At 42.6% G+C, this 17,932-nt stretch overlaps 1 protein-coding gene across 7 annotated transcripts in view; it reads right to left on the bottom strand.

The window, feature by feature from the left end:
* The window catches only part of PALLD (palladin, cytoskeletal associated protein), an 805,838-nt gene that overhangs the window by 43,417 nt on the left and 744,489 nt on the right, over nucleotides 1-17,932 (bottom strand). For 6 of the 7 annotated variants that reach the window (XM_029572712.1, XM_029572641.1, XM_029572802.1 and 3 more), the window contains one exon: nucleotides 2,515-2,664. In XM_029572712.1, the coding sequence (XP_029428572.1) occupies nucleotides 2,515-2,664 (150 nt within the window). Of the gene's footprint in view, nucleotides 1-2,504; nucleotides 2,665-17,932 lie in introns of all 7 variants that reach the window. The other variant, XR_003852153.1, reaches the window with a different exon arrangement.

Below are 17,932 nucleotides of genomic sequence, written 5' to 3'. Positions count from 1 at the left end.
ACGAAGAAGAATCCTGGTGCCTGTCTCCCCATCCCCTGGACACCCCGATTCCTTTTTTATCTGAGCCGCAGGCGAGGGACCTCCAGTGCTGGAAGTGCAAGCTTACCTTGAAGTTTCTGCTTCCAGCACTGCCTCTGTCAGAGCAGCGCTGGAGGCGCCAGGAGCAGAGCAGAGAGTCCCTTGCTCCTGGCTCAGATGTAAAAGGTATCAGGCAGGATGGGGAGGGTCCGGGAGATGGGGATGTGTGGACTTCCGCTGTGTGTGAGGTAGGGCAATTTTCAGAAAGCCAATTTATGCACATAAATGACTTTGAAAATTGTCCTCTCTGAGAGCTGTTTTGAATTTTAGTATGAGCTGGCTTCGTGTTAGCTGACTTTCCTGGTGAAGGGTAGGCAGGAAGACTTCTTTGGATCTTAGTATCCCTATTACTAAATTATTGGTAGCAATTTTTCTGCAGTTAGATGTGACATGAATACCCTGCACCATTCTTGTCTTGGTTTGTTGAGCTAAGTCAAAAATGGGAATCAGAGAAGAATCGGGGTTGATGTGGAGTTTGATGAGTTAAATTGGATTTGACTTGAAATGCACTGATGTACATTTGGTTCCGGCTCGGGACGCCTTAAGCACACTGACTTATACTCATTTCTGAAGGAGACTCAATTTAAATATTAACCAGGCCACTTATTTTTCATCACAGCTATTCTATCAAAAATATAGGAAGGCAACACTGGGATGTGATGATGATGAAATAATATATTCAAATGCATTTAGTTGGATAACTAAGAAATTATCTAGCTAAATAAAAAGTTTGGCCACTTATTCAGCTAAATTCTAGCTGGATAACTATTTAGCCAGCTAGAATTTAGCCTGATAAGTAAGGGGCATTCCATGGGGTGGTGCAGAGGCATTTTGGGGAGGAGCTGAGCTAGAAAACGTATCCAGCTAATTCTGGTTGTGCTGCAGACCTGTCCTAAAGTTAACTGGATACATTTATCTGACTAACTTTAGGATATCCAGGTATATGCCATAATACATTCAAAAAGAAACTAAAGACTTGGTTTTTCTCACAAGCATTCCCGGAGAACTAAGAGCAGGAAGATCTACTATATCAGTTTAGCCTCTGACAGTTTTTGACCCCCCCCCCCCCTGTTCATAAGTTCCTGAAGAGTTCGTATTTAAACTTAATTAGTCATAATTGTTTTTACTGTAAACTCCTCTAAGTTCATTTATGCTCCATTAAGCTCCTTTATGTTTCTCTGTTAATTGTTTCAATGTAAGCCGCCCCCGAGGCGACAGTTTTACTTCCGTGTACACCGGTGTGATATGTATATTATACATGAACGTCGGTTTATAAAAACAATAAATAAATAAATAAATAAATAAATATATTCAGTGGCATGGCTGTGCCGTTGAGCATACAGCACTAGTTAGCTGGATAAGTTTATCCGGCTAACTAGCAGAACTGCACAGCAGCTGAATATGTACCTCAATATGACCAGGTCTATGTCAATGAAATTATAAGAGCGATCCAACGGAACCCAGACAGATCTATAGATAATCTCAGCAGCAGCAAAATGATGCGAGTGCAAATTGATCAGCCACCATTAACAGGGAAACAGAACACAGTATGCAGAATATACTGTAGTTTATAGGGCAGGTACACTGCTCATTTGCTACAAAAAGCTTAGAGGATTTGCTGGTAAAAAAAAGTACCCACACAAAAAGCAGGTGTCAAAGTATCCTCACAAATTTGCTTTGATTATTGGTGCAAATCCAAAGTACCCATGGAGTTTGCACTAGCGCACCCAATTTTGATTATTTATCCCTTAATGCTGAGATTTACTATAGCTGAAAGCTGGGATACTACTGCTGCATGCTTCTGTATTGTTTCTAGACATTGCATCCCAGAAAGTCAAGCATGGTGATATCACACAGATTTAGCACATGGGAGCAATTAGTTGCACCGATGTGCTAAACACACTAGCAGCTAGTGATGTGCTTTCCACTGATTTGCAACTGATGCTTCCCTAAGTTTTTTATTTAAACATTCTGAGGACTATTCAGCGGGTTAAGTGCTCTTGCTTTTATGAGGTCTCATCTCAGCTTTTATTGTTTGCTAAGCTACTTTGGATGATAATGTTTTTAAAAATTAATTATTAGCTATTTCTACCAGAAAACTCACATAGCTACCCTGCACTTTTTTTTTAGAGCTCTAAAAATACATTTCCAAGAAAGGTTAAGAGAACAAAACTATGAGTGAGCATGGTCTGAAGGTCAAGAAACACAGGTGACAAGCCAAAAAAAAGCGATAGTACAGCAACATTTTGATTTAACAAAAGCCATCTGTAGTTTGGGAGGAACATACCGGTCCCTACCTGTGAAACAATAAGCACTTCTATGTTGTCTGTAAAATATATATGATATGAGGTATTTTAGGATGACTTCATCCTTTAATAAAAGAACAAAGAATATTGGCCAGGTGCATGCATAGCTGGGAGCCACACCTTGATTTACCTGTGGGTTGGCAGCCATAATGGTGTAATTCCCATCATCATCCAGGGCTGAGGCCGTAGTATGCAGGGAGCAAGTCCCGTCAGGCTCTCTCTGAATCTTATAGTGATCACTTCTTACAGAGATTTGCTTCCCATCTTTGAACCAATATATCTGCAGTGAAAAAAAAAAAAAGAAGATGGATCAGCAGTGACAGTGAGATTCGTCAATCTCACCATTGGTGGGCTATGAACATTACAAAAATGTCAACCTCATTCAGACAGTAATTGAGCAGCTGCAGGTCATAGCTGCTGTGGAAAGATTCCCTGCCACAGCAACAGAAAATACTCCAAACAAACAATGGCATACTGGCCTAGACAGCATCAGCTATTTTTGTAAAACAAAGCCTTGCTAATCCTACCTTCTACAGAGCACTAAACTTTGAAAGCACTGCAAGAAAAATGTTAACACAGGAGCTACCTTCACACTAACCTATGAAAGTAGAGCAAAACTGTAAAGAAAATTGACAATTTTATGTTTTTTTTTAATATATTATTGTTTATCTTATTTGGATTTTATTATGTATGTTTTATTGAGCGCTGCTTGTTAGAGCAGGGGAAATGGTTAATAAGAAAATTTAAATAAATAAATGTATTTATTTATTTAAATTCTTTTAATATACCGACGCTCAAGACCAGGTCTTATCGTACCGGTTTACAATAAACTAGGGGGTGAACCAGTTAACAATGAAAGCAAAAAAGTTTAAAAAATTTAAAGCAACATTTTGAATGGAGATTACTATAAAGCTGCATATTTGTTTGGCAGTCTGTTGGCGACTCGTTGGCAGCTATACCTTGCTTGTGTGAGAACTGTACAGTTTTAGAAATTAAGTTTAATATCAATAATTTAGCGAATTAATTTACAAATGAACAAAGGACCAGATTTAAGGATCAGTCAAGAGTGTGAAAAGCACGTTAGTTTGCTTGCACAATCATGAGACAGCACTGCTTTTGTTCAAGGATTTAATTTCCGGAAAGGAGAAACATTCCACCGAAACAATCGAGCAATTAACAACCCGAGCAAAAAATGCTATGGGATTTTTGCCTGAAAGCATTAAATTTAAGAATCAGGCTACCCATTTTAATCTCCGTATTCTCATGGGCTATCTCTTTAATCTGTGGACAAATTCTTTGCTTCAACTCAATTTATGCACAGAGATGCATGAAAATGGCGCAAGACCCCATACACAGCAAATAAGAATCTTTTTAACAAGCCTCACATAGAATATAGAACTTTTTTTTTTTTTTTTTAAGATCCATGTCTTTAAACTTTTTGAGTTGTTTGTGATGATTAACTGAATAGTAGAAGCATCTAATAGAGCACCTAGATAGGATTTTAGATAGTGATGGGGAGGAGCCAGCTGTTGTGGTACATGTAGGCACCAACAACATAGGAAAATGACGGAGGGAGGTTCTGGAAGCCAAATTTAGGCTCTTAGGTAGAAAGCTTAAATCCAGAACCTCCAGGGTAGCATTCTCTGAAATGCTCCCTGTTCCACGCACAGGCCACCAGAGGCAGGGAGAGCTCTGGAGTCTCAATGTGTGGATGAGACGATGGTGCACGGAAGAGGGATTCAGTTTTGTTAGGAACTGGGGAACCTTTTGGGGAAGGGGGAGTCTCTTCCGAAGGGATGGGCTCCACCTTAACCAGGGTGGAACCAGACTGCTGGCACTAACCTTTAAAAAGGAGATAGAGCAGCTTTTAAACTAGAAAAAATGGGAAAGCCGACAGTCGCTCAGCAGAGCATGGTTCGGAGAGAGGTATCTTCAAAGGATACTAATGATGCATTAGAATTAGGGTATCCCGACAGTGAGGTTCCAATAATAAGAAAAGTAGTCCAAGTGCCTGTAACTAAAAACTCACCTGAGCTAAAAAATTCTAACTTATCCCTAACAATTAAAAAGCAGAATGAAAATACAAACAAAAAACAAACTTTGAAATGTATGTATGCGAATGTCAGGAGTCTAAGAAGTAAGATGGGAGAATTAGAATGTATAGCAGTGAATGATGACAAAGAATTAATTGGCATCTCAGAGACATGGTGGAAGGAGGACAACCAATGGGACAGCACTATACCGGGGTACAAATTATATCGAAATGACAGAGAGCAGCACCCGGGAGGTGGTGTGGCACTTTATGTCCGGGATGGCATAGAGTCCAACAGGATAAATATCCTGCATGAGACTAAATACAAATTTGAATCTTTATGGGTAGAAATCCCTTGTGTATCAGGGAAGACTACAGTGATAGGGGTATACTACCATCCACCTGGTCAAGATGGTGAGATGGACAGTGAAATGCTAAGAGAAATTAGGGAAGCTAACCAAATTGGTAGTGCAGTAATAATGGGAGACTTCAATTACCCCAATATAGACTGGGTAAAAGTATCATCGGGTCACGCTAGAGAGATAACGTTCCTGGATGGAATAAATGATAGCTTTATGGAGCAATTGGTTCAGGAACCGACGAGAGAGGGAGTAATTTTAGATCTAATTCTCAGTGGAGCACAGGATTTGGTGAGAGAGGTAACTGTGGTGTGGCCGCTTGGCAAGAATGATCATAATGTGATCAAATTTGAATTAATGACTGGAAGGGGGACAGTAAGCAAATCCACGGCTCTCGTGCTAAACTTTCAAAAGGGAAATTTTGATAAAATGAGAAAAATTGTTTGAAAAAAACTAAAAGGAGCAGCTACAAAGGTAAAAGGTGTGCAAGACGCATGATCATTGTTAAAAAATACCATCCTAGAAGCATAGTCCAGATGTATTCCACACATTAAGAAAGTTGGAAAGAAGGCAAAACGATTACTGGCATGGTTAAAAGGGGAGGTGAAAGAAGCTATTTTAGCCAAAAGATCTTCATTCAAAAATTGGAAGAAGGATCCAACAGAAGAAAATAGGATAATGCATAAGTGTTGGCAAGTTAAATGCAAGATATTGATAAGACAGGCTAAGAGAGAATTTGAAAAGAAGTTGGCTGTAGAGGCAAAAACTCACAGTTAAAAAAAACTCACAATAAAAACTTTTAAAAATATATCCGAAGCAGAAAGTCTGTGAGGGAGTCAGTTGGACCGTTAGATGATCGAGGGGTTAAAGGGGCACTTAGAGAAGATAAGGCCATCGTGGAAAGATTAAATGATTTCTTTGCTTCGCTGTTTATTGAAGAGGATATTGGGGAGGTACCCATACTGGAGAAGGTTTTCATGGGTAATGATTCAGATGGACTGAACTAAATCATGGTGAACCTAGAAGATGTGGTAGGCCTGATTGACAAACTGAAGAGTAGTAAATCACCTGGACCAGATGGTATACACCCCAGAGTTCTGAAGGAACTAAAAAATGAAATTTCAGACCTATTAGTAAAAATTTGTAACCTATCATTAAAATCATCCACTGTACCTGAAGACTGGAAGATAGCTAATGTAACCCCAATATTTAAAAAGTGTTCTAAACATCAAAATCACAGAACATATAGAAAGACATGGTTTAATGGAACAAAGTCAGCATGGCTTTACCCAAGGCAAGTCATGCCTCACAAATCTGCTTCACTTTTTTGAAGGAAATAAACATATGGATAAAGGTGAACCGGTAGATGTAGTATACTTGGATTTTCAGAAGGCGTTTGACAAAGTTCCTCATGAGAGGCTTCTAGGAAAAGTAAAAAGTCATGGGATAGGTGGCGATGTCCTTTTGTGGATTGCAAACTGGCTAAAAGACAGGAAACAGAGAGTAGGATTAAATGGACAATTTTCTCAGTGGAAGGGAGTGGGCAGTGGAGTGCCTCAGGGAGGGGAGGAGTTAGCACTCTGTTATAATCTCCGTGCTGAGTTGCAATCTGTTATGGTTCTGATGTCTGATGGGCGGAGACATTAGATGAGAGCTAACACTCTGTTATGCTCAGCTCCTGAAGTGGGAGGAGTGAGCACACTGTGGTAAATAGGTGAATCCTTGGGCCGATGGCAGATGACAGTGCCCTCAGGAGGATATCCTGAGAGGGACCACTGGCTAGGCTTGAGTAGTGAGCTGGTATGCCCGGCAGGGCTGAAGTTCCTCAGATACTGGAACTGCAATCTCAGGGTTGCTGAGCTGTAGGGAGACTATAGATAGTGAGTAGACAGGGTATGCTGTGTACATAGCCAGTAGTAGATGACAATCTCACATAGAATCTTAAAGAGGATCAGTAGCTGGAAAGAGTTAGGCCCTCAAGGAGCGAGTACCTGGTTTCAGGGACAGCTCTTAGAGAGCGGTGGCAACTCACGATTGTCTGTATCTGTAATAGCTTCTAGGCAATAGAGAATCTTCAGAGTCTTCAGGAACATAGGCCCTCGAGAAGCGAGTACCGGTTCCTATCTGCAATCTGAAATAGAGAAAAGAGAGCGAGGCCCCCAAGGAGCAGGTGCCCCTGGTAAGTCCGAGGAGGCAGAGCAGCGTAGAGAGAAGCAGATCCAGATGAATCCCGCAACCAATCCTTGACCGAGTTCGATTCGTTGTCCTTCGTAGTCCTTGCTAACTTGAATCGTAAGCGCAAGTGAAGACCTTTTATGCTGGAAGCGGATGACGTCAATACAGGGAGATGCCCTGAGGTTCACGCCCTTGCTGGTACATACTTCGGAGCGTGCGCGCGCGCGCACCCTACGTCATTAGGAACATGGCGGATCCGCAGCGTTGAGCCGGTCCGGGGATGCCGGGGAGAAGTGGCATGGAGACACCACGGCAGCAAGTCATCCATCAGTCCCGGAGGGAGTCACCATAGAGGTAGAGAGGGTGGAGCGAGGGTGAAGAGCAGGCCCGAATGCAACAGTTGCTGGGCTTGATGGACCGTTGGTCTGACCCAGCATGGCATGTTCTTATGTTCTTATGTACTATGGCGGTAACTTTCAAACCGACATGCAGGTACACTTTGGAGCATGTGCATCGGTGTGTGCCTAGATACACAGCCATTGTATAACTTGCGCGCACAAATGCGCACATTATAAAGTATCTTGGCTGCATGCACATGTGCGTTCAATTTTAAGTGAGTGCCGGCCTAGGCATGCAAATCCCAATTCTACTGAGTAAGTTGGGGTATTTTATAACAGACGCGCATTCACGCCATTGCCAGTTTCACCAGTTTATCCACCAGTTCGCCCAGTTAAGAGCTATGTCCTCCAATAACCCTGATTTGATAGCTTGCACTCCCCCCAGACCCTTTACATCCAGCAGAAATGGCTAATTTCTTTTAATTTTAAAGTTATTCCTCCTCCATAGCAGAATTAAATATTTATGCGCAAATTCTTGGCCACGCACTGAAATGCCCAAGCCCCACCCAGACCCCGCCCTTTTTTGAAACTGAGTGAGAAGTGTGTGCAGCAGGAGATACGTGTGCATCTGGGCCCTTTTTAAAATTTGGCGGGCTTGCACAAGTCAGTCTTGTGTGCGCAATTCCCGATTTTGGTGTGTGCTGGGTTTATAAAATTCACCTTCATCTGAGCAGGTAGTTGATCCACAGGAATTTGCAGATTGTTGGATTGGCCTAGGCAGCTGGGCAACAGTTGGCTAAATCATCTTGTGTTGATAAAAGGTGTCTATGTGCAATACATCTTCTGGGGTGCTTTGGGAGATGTTTCAGTGTGTCCAAAACAGAAATTGAGTCCATTATATCCACTTTAAAAAATTCCTTTTGCCTGCCTGATCCATGCCCTTTCTCTGTTTTATATGCTTTGAGAGCGTTACTTATGGAATCTTTGTCCAAACTGATGAACACCAATATAACAAAGTATTATTACAAAAACATTGAAGAACATAAGAACATGCCATACTGGGTCAGACCAAGGGTCCATCAAGCCCAGCATCCTGTTTCCAACAGTGGCCAATCCACGCCATAAGAACCTGGCAAGTACCCAAAAACATTCTATTCCATGTTACTGTTTCTAGTAATAGCAGTGGCTGTTTTCTAAGTCAACTTAATTAATAGCAGGTAATGGACTTCTCCAAGAACTTATCCAATCCTATTTTAAACACAGCTACACTAACTGCACTAACCACATCCTCTGGCAAAAATTCCAAAGTTTAATTGTGCGTTGAGTAAAAAAGAACTTTCTCCGATTAGTTTTAAATATGCCACATGCTAACTTCATGGAGTGCCCCCTAGTCTTTCTATTATCCGAAAGAGTAAATAACTGATTCACATCTACCCTTTCTAGACCTCTCATGATTTTAAACACCTCTATCATATCCCCCCTCAGCCGACTCTTCTCCAAGCTGAAAAGTCCTAACCTCTTTAGTCTTTCCTCATAGGGGAGCTGTTCCATTCCCCTTATCATTTTGGCCGCCCTTCTCTGTACCTTCTCCATCACAATTATATCTTTTTTGAGATGCGGCGACCAGAATTGTATACAGTATTCAAGGTGCGGTCTCACCATGGAGCAATACAGAGGCATTATGACATTTTCCGTTTTATTCACCATTCCCTTTCTAATAATTCCCAACATTCCGTTTGCTTTTTTGACTGCCGCAGCACACTGTACCGACGATTTCAATGTGTTATCCACTATGACGACTAGATCTCTTTCTTGGATTGTAGCACCTAATATGGAACCTAACATTGTGTAACTATAGCATGGGTTATTTTTCCCAATATGCATCACCTTGCACTTATCCACATTAAATTTCATCTGCCATTTTGCTCAATTTTCCAGTCTCACAATGTCTCCCTGCAATTTATCACAATCTGCTTGTGATTTAACTACTCTGAACAATTTTGTAGCATCTGCAAATTTGATTATCTCACTTGTCGTATTTCTTTCCAGATCCAGAGCCATAGGGGTAGATTTTCAAAGGGTTACATGTGTAAGATACATGCGTAACCCCCGAAAACCTACCCCTGCGTGTGATGAGCCTATTTTGCATAGGCTCGGCAGCACGTGCAAGCCCCGGGATGGGCGTATGTCCCGGGGCTTTCCAAAATGGGCGGTCTGGGGGCAGGGCTGGGGGCGTGGTGGAGGTCCGGGGGTGGTCCCGAGTGCTCCAGCACAGTGGCCTGTGCCGGGGCATGGTGCGCCGGCATCCGGCTGGTGTATGCCAGTTACGCCTGCCTTGGGCAGGCATAACTTTGACAACAAAAGGTAGGGGGGAATTTAGGTAGGGCTGGGAGGAGGGTTAGATAGGGGAAGGGAGAAGAAGGTGGGGGGGGGGAGCCAAAAAATAGTTCCCTCGGAGGCCACTCCAATTTCGGAGCAGCCTTGGAGGGAACGGGGAAAGCCGTCGGGCCTCCCCTAGGGCTTGGCGCACGCAAGGTGCACAAGTGCGCACCCCCTTGCATGCGCCGATCCTGGATTTTATAACATGCGATCGGCAGCACACGCATGCTATAAAATCGGGTGCACATTTGTGAACGCATAAGAATAAAAATCTGCCCCGTAGTCTGTCCAGTTATGACGAAGATTAATTTAGCAATACAAGTTCCCTCTAATTAAAGACAAATATCAAAATTATCAACTAGAGAGAAGTTGTTAGAAAAAGTGGTTTTTGTGTAATTCACTAGGGCCTGATTTTAAAAAGTATTTATATGTGTAAAAAATGGGTTTTACGCATGTAAATTGTATTTTACTTGAGTAAGTGGGCTTTTGAAAATCGCTACAATATATGCCATTGATCTGTCCCTAGGATTTACTCGTGTAAGTGCACTTTACATAAGTAAAGGCTTTTGAAAATTGCTACGATAGTATGTTACATGCATAAATGTAACTCCTTTGAAAATTTAGTGGTTTGAGTCATATTCATCTGACAGAGAACAGGTGATGGTTGGCGTTCTCAGGGCTCTGTCATCCACTTCATTTAATATTTATTGTCCCCTTTATGCTCTATTATAGAATCATATATTTGTTTTAAAATGTATATGGAGGATATCCAAATATTTTTCCCAGTTCAGAATATTTTGATTTATACTTGGATTTGGCCTTACGCTGTATAACTGATGCTTACAAAAATGGTAAACAAAGGGATAATTAGCAATAATTTGCTGTTAAATCTTGCTAAGTCAGAGGCTGTGTGATTTACCAGGTCTGGCTCACCACCTTCTTTTCATGGCTCTAGTTTGTGAACTGATGGCATTCCAATAACATTTTCTGATTGTATTAGAAACCTGGGAATTCAATTTGACTCGTGTCTCTGTTTTAAATGACAGACTAGTTCAATACCACAATATCGAATTTTTAAAACTGAGAATGTTATGACATGTCAAATATATTTTGAGGCATAATAATGCTTGACTACTGCAACTCCCTTCATGTGGGGCTACCCAAGTCCTGAATAAGGGCATTGCAGGTGTGCCAGACGTATTTTGGGAGGAATCAAAATGGGAATGTGTAATCCCCTTTGCTTCAGCAGTTGCCTTGGTTACCATTAGTACAATGGATATCATTTAAAATGTGGGTTTTGGTGTAGAAATCTAGGGGTGTTAATGCCCCTTTATATTTGGCTAATTTGTTTACGAAATATGTTGCAGTATGAAGCTTGCGTTCTGCAGATATGAGTTCCTTGCTGCACCATTTCACTCACTGCAGAGCCTTCCGAGTAGCAGGATCGATATTATGGAATGCCTTACCGCGGAATCTGTGCTCTATTTCAGGTTTTGTTTTACTTCGTTAATCAGTTAAAGGCTTTTCTATACCAGAAGGCTCTTAGCCTGACGGAAGTGTAGGAGGTCAGGCATAAATACAAAGCAGCAAATATTTATTTATTTTCCTGGATCTGTTTATTTGTGTTTTGTTGTTTTTATTATGTTGTTGTCTTTCTTGATTTTATTACGAAAGTTTCACTGTAATCCGCCCAGCATGGTTGATCTATTATGGGCGGAATGGAAGTGTTTTAAGCAAATAAATAAAAAGATATGGTAGATCCTGTATTAGCTTGCATAAGGCATTCTCAAGTGATTAAGATATGATACGTACATTAAATGCTACACTGGAGTATTTAGGTTATAAAAGCAATTTCTAAAAGAGCTTTTATAAGATCTACAGAAAGCCCTCCATTCCCTCCCTTAACCCCAGGGCAGCAGCAGTAGTGGGGGAGGGGGTTATAGGGATGCTGAGCGAGCGCTGCATTCCCTCTCTTCACAATTGCTCTTCCTCCTTTCTAGGGGTGGCTTGAGGCAATCTGCTGCCTGAGATAAGGATAAGATGGTGCTCACCGCCCCACCCCCCCGCCTCAAAGCAAGGCACAGCTCAGATTATCCAGAGGGCCAAGGATGGAGGGGGGATCTCTTTGGAGTTTGACCCTTTCAGTGATTTGAAATGCTGCAGAAAGGGGAAAGCAGAGGTCAGAGTCCCCAGTGCAGTGGTAGATAGGGTGTCAGTGAGAATATTTCTAGGAAGCTGCCAACCCTGCCACAATCCCAGGAGCCCTGCGGCCTGCCTCCCACATTTCCCCAGCATTTGCACCCTGGAGAAGTAAGAGATGGGTGAATGGTGATGGTAGTGGTAGTGGGGGGGTCTATGTGTGGCGGACTCTCTCCAGGCTGGTGCAAGGGTATTAGGTTCCCTAGTGAACACCTCCTTTCCAGCCCTCATCCCACACAATTAAAAATTGTGCATTTATAACAGATTTTACATGAAAAAGAACATTCATAGTCTTCTAAGGTAAAAATATCACAACAAATATATACTGGGGTAGATTTTAAAAGGTTGTGCGCAGGCGCACATGTACGCCCGATTTTATAACATGCGTGCACAGGTGTGCACAGGCAAGTCACGCGCAGCGATCCCCGGCACAGCGGCAAATATGGCCACTGTGCTGGTAGCCTGACCCCGCCCCACCCCACCCCCAGACCGCCCCGCCCCTTCAGTAAAGCATCGGGACTTACATGCATCCCGGGGCTTTATGCGCGTCGCCGGACCTTTTGAAAATAGGCCCGGCACGCGTAACCTTTTTAAAATCCGGCTCATTATTTTTACATCACTCCTGGGGGAATTCTGCGCAAAAAAAATTGAAAATTCTGCCCCCAAAAATTACAAATTCTGCGCACAGATGTCCTACATTCTGCAAAATTCTGCACATGTATTTGTTAAGATAACAGAATATTTTTTTCAAATTATCATTCTGCATTTCAGTGCGATCCAGTAATTCCATTTAAATAATAGTACAGAAAACAGCCTCACATTTTTCTCAGTTAGGCCTAGATTCATCATTTTGCGATATTTATAGCAAAAAAAGCCCCTACGTTAAAAAAGGGGCATGGCTAAGCTATTTTTTCAGGTACTGCATCACACAGATATTTTACCTCAATGCCAGTTAAATTGATCACACCCACAATTTGGGCGCTTGTGAGGAGAGAGCGAGGGGGAGAGAGAGAGAGAGACTCTGTAGAGGTTCACCTATAAGTTAACTATTTATAGCACTGAAAGAGGGGCTACTAGTAATCTGGGGGGAGGTTTTGCTGGTGGGGTAGGTTTTGGGGGGTAGTTTTACAAACACAGAGGTATGAACTGCACAGTTGCCATCAGTAAAGATTTGATATGATTTGGAGTGATGAAAGATGAAATTTGTACAATGTATTCTCCACCTAGCGGGTGCTAGGGCTCTAATGCATTTTGATGAATGACCCCCTTAGTGATTTCCTTCTGGCAGAAAGTATCAAACTGTACAGAGAATATTTACCTTCTTCATTTGAGAATCTGAATGATTTTTAAAGTTTCAATAGAAATGAGAACACAAGACACTTTCTTTCAGGTAATATGCTTAACTGGGGAGGTGGCTTGGAGTTTAAATCTTTCAACAATCTGCAACAAGTATTTGACCTGCCGTCTGAACCTAAGGAGGATTTTCACCGCTGCCACGGGAGGCCAAGAAGAGGTGCAGCTCAGCTAACAGGGACAACAGTGACCTGCCAGAGAAGAATAGGGCAGTATTTTTTGGAATTAGTTTTGTTCTGTTTTTTTTTTTTTTTAAATTCTTTTGCCACCAGTTCTTGTCCAACTCAGAAAGATGAGAGATTTTTGGATTTTGGACCCTTCTTGGGACTTTTTACCACCAGGAGTGCAAACTTTTGTTTACTATCAGAGAGAAGGAGAGAGATAGGGAGATCCGAGCCCCCTGAGGAGCCTGCCTTCTAACATCTGGAGGGCTGGATCTTGCCAGTGCGTTGCACAGAGCCGGTGCAAGGGTCTGTAGCTCCATAGGCAGACCCAATATAACACCGCCAAATGCTCCACGACGGCCAGACTGGCAGAGCTAGGATGCAAGCGCTGCCTCCTGCGAGCCTGACCTGTGCCGTGCTTCCAGGGATCCTGCCCTTCCTCTTTCGGCAGGCTCGCAGAGCCATTACTAATTATTGCCACGATCCTGCCTGCGATGGCGTTCAGAGCGGCGGTGTGGCACGGATTCTGCAAGGTGAAGGGAGGGAAATCTGCGGGAAGGGGGATATCTGCATTCCGCAGTAGCGCCCGAGTTCCCCCAGGATGATTACATGCATTGCTGTGGTGCCAACCAGAAAACCCTTGAAAACAGGCACTTGTTACCCGTATGCTCCTGTCTTGCCCAGTGACTTTGTGTTCACCATCAAAAGAACTGAAACTGTATTTTACTGATACTATTTTAAAAAAATGGGCAGCTCACCTATCTAAAATTCTAAGCAGATAACAATGCTAACACGCTCTCACGACCATTTTATTGTTCTAACCTCCATCTTTCTCATTGGTCTGTTATGAATCTCTAAGGCTTCCGGAGCTTCACGCAAAGAAAGAATAAGCGTGACTATTTACATGTTAAAAATAGAGTCCTGGAAAAATAAACAGACGGGATACCTCTTGCAGTAATTTTGCGTAAGAACATAAAACATTTACAAAGGAAAAATGCCAGAACATTTTCCAGCAGTAACAGAAGTGGCATATATGGCAACGAATCCAATCAAAATATAATTAAACTTGAAGGAATTTCGGTTGACAAATCCTGCACCATTCATGCCTGAGTTTTACGGTATTTCCCCGATACCTACTTTAGTTTTACTTGTTTCCGTGTTCTGCCTGCCAACGCCTGGGCAGAATAAGAGGGTTTGTTTTTTTTTTTTTACATCATCTGTATCAAGACTTCCCAAATCTGTCTGGGGGACTCCACAGCCTATCTCGTTTTCAGGATATCCTCAGTGAATATGTATGAGATTTATTTCAATACACTGGAGATTCAGTATCTGCAAATTTACCTCATGAATAGTCCTGAAAAGCCAATTAGCTGGGGGAGTGGGGGGTGTCCCAGAACAGGTTTGGGATGCCTTGAACTGTATCCACAAATATGCGTATGGTTAGAGATTTTTTCTATGAGTAGTCAACTGTTGAATTTGCCAGTCTATTCAGTGCAGTGCATCAGCAGTGAGCTGGTTGAGGATGGTTCATGGGATACTCCTCAACCCCGTGATCAGTCATTTGTACTCCTTTACATTCTCAAGCTGTAGAAGTGTAAAAATTCCACTTGCACATACAGGAGTTAAAACATGCAATGTCTGCTCACAAATGATTTAAATGGCACCACTCCTTACATGGTAGTCTGCAACCTGCAGGGGTAAAGGAGACGGACAACAACTGCTGCCATCATACACAGGGTTGTTCTTTCTTCCATTCACTCATGGTTCATGCACTCGTTGCCTAGCAGTCCTCTGACTGAATGAAAGCCTCAGCATACTCTGATGAAGGACTCGCGGCTCTTAAGAGGGTGAACTGGAATATTAGCAGGGGATGAACTGGAATATTAGCAGCATTAAATGCTGCCGCTCTGGTTGCAGCTAGCTATCTTAGGATCCCTGACAAAATGGGCAAATCGTAAACTGGTGCTGGATATAGGCAGCTGCATATAACACAAGGGCAGAATTTAGAGGCGTATCCACCTTTGATGCATGTGCACTCCTGCTCCAGGCAGATATGCAGTACGCAGCTAGAAAGTGCACACATTTCAGGACAGAGGAGCATACAGCAGAAAAGTTCACTTTCCAATTATGACCGCACAGCAATCTGATCCGGGCTACTCATTTTTCAGCCACACCATCAATGTGATTGCATAAGTACGGAAGATAGTTCTGTCTAATTTTATCCTCAAAATGACACTGGAAAATGGCAGGGGAATTCTCTACATTTGATGCTGATTACTTTGTTTGCTTCCTTGTTGGCGTGGAAGACTGGTCTTCTGAATGTTAAGGCAGAGCTGCCTGGAATGGTAAGAGGTATGCACATCCCTACATCTCTCTCTAGAGCATGGGTGGGCAATTCCAGTCCTCGAGGGCCACAAACCTGTCGAGGTTTTAGGATATCCTAATGAATATGCATGGCATAGATTTGCATACAACTGAGGCAGAGTGTATGCAAATCTCTCTCATGCATATTCATTAGGGATATCCTGAAAACCAGACTGGTTTGTGGCCCTCGAGGACCGGAATTGCCCACCCCTGCTCTAGAGACTGTTGCAAATTCTCAAAGGACTGCTTGGCGTGAAGGAGAGCCATGCCATGCCTACAGGTTATAGAAGATCCGCAGTACAATGGTTAAAGAATGCAGAGGCCAGCACCAATGCTTGTAGGACATCTTTATTAAGGCTCTTAATCTGAATGGTTTTGTCATTAACTAAAATAACAGAAGCAACTATTAGTCATGATTTCTCCTCATAAGCCGAGGAAAGATCAATAAATGCAGAGCTGCACTTTAGATTGGATTCCCAAACCGTTTCAAAGTAATCTGTTGCTGTTAGGATCTGATCACCTGTGCTCCTCTGCTTTCAGAGGTCAGCACCTGCTCATGAGAAAGTGTCTGCTCAATCTGTGGCTCTATCCTCTTTAGTATTAGAATTTGAAAGGAAGTGACAGGAAGGGATGGATTTAGGATTTTGCCGCCCTAGGCACTTTTGGTGCTTTCACCCCACCCCAACACCCCACTTCCTATAGGGGGCTGTTACAGGGTAGCAGAAGGTTGTTTTCTGCTGAATGAAATTCAGAAGAGCTGGAAGGCAGCAAATCTTAGCCAGCCTGCCGCCCCCTAAATGTTTGCCACCTCAGGCACAGATAATAATGGGTACCTACTGACAAATCCAGGGCTGGTGACAGGAGGGAAATGGGATGACAGCTCTTTGGATCATTGCTTGGTTTCAGAATGGCAACAATATTATGTCTCTTGCATGGACAAGAGAATCTTGCTGTAGGAAAACAGAATGACATAAAAGTCCTCAGCCAGTCAGTGAGTTCACTGACTTGGCTGAGGACTTTTGGATGAGCTTCACAGAGAATATACTGTTGAGGACTGGTGTCTTACCAGGCTTTAGTGTATCCAATGCAACTTTAAATTCAAAGGAAGATAATTTTGGGGGCAAGCCAGAGTCAGCAGATGATGAATGTCTTGCCTCCTCAAGCTTGGCATTAAGCAAGTGTGAAAAGGCTCTATCTGGATGTATATATAGTTCCCATTTTGGTGAGGATACGAGTGATGTTTTTGGTGAGATAGGATGGAATTCTTGCTTTGTCAACTTCCCAATAAGATGAATAATTTTCAACTTGGGTGGCTTGCCACTTTGCTTTTCATGTCTCTTCCAATCTAGAGGCTTCCTCCTTGTTTGGAACTTTTGTAAAATATTAATACAAATGTTCACATTCTGGGTGCCAGCCTGGGACAAAGATCTTGCATCTACCATGCAGAAAGCATGACATGTATGTAACATTAATTCCACTGAAGAACGTGGAGCAGGTATTATTAATATCTAGAGAATAGAGAGAAGGTAAAGTAGAGAGAACATCATCTGTTAAGTCACTGAAGACATCTCAGTTGGCCTTATAGAAATTCCCTCTTTTGGCTGGAAGCGAGAGGGTTGAAGAAAAAGGTAGAGCACCTTTGAAAAGAACCAGTATGTGATGGGAATGAGGGAAGCAACCAAGGACAGTCCTGGCTGGTGTGTCATATATATTCTGCCGCTCCAACAAGTCACATCTGGATTGGTGGGAATGTTCCAATGGCTAGCTATTGATTGTTGTAAAAGCGAATCAAATCTAATTGTGAGGCGCAGTTGCAGAGTGCTCCCTTGTTTGGTATAGACTAGTTATTACCTCAGTCAGTGTACAGGCAATTGAAATTGCCCTTGTATACAATGATGATAACTTTCAAACAGGCAGAAGGGCACACATTTGCGCGCGTGCATCAGCCCGGGCCCAAGGATGCGGCCATTTTATAACATCCATGTGCGTATGTGTGCATATTATAAAATATTCTGGCTGCGTGTATTTGTGCACTAAATTCTACATGGGTACATGCATGTGTGTGCAAATCCCACTTCTCCTACAAAAGTTGGGGGATTTAAAAGGGGCGTGCACAGATGCCATTGCCATTTAAACCAGTTTATCCTCAGTTCGCCCAGTTAAGGGATAGGTCCTCCAGCCCTCC

The sequence above is a fragment of the Rhinatrema bivittatum genome, chromosome 1 (assembly GCF_901001135.1).
Source record: "Rhinatrema bivittatum chromosome 1, aRhiBiv1.1, whole genome shotgun sequence".
Taxonomy (NCBI): Eukaryota; Metazoa; Chordata; class Amphibia; order Gymnophiona; family Rhinatrematidae; genus Rhinatrema; species Rhinatrema bivittatum.
This window is presented reverse-complemented; position numbering and strand designations above follow the sequence as displayed.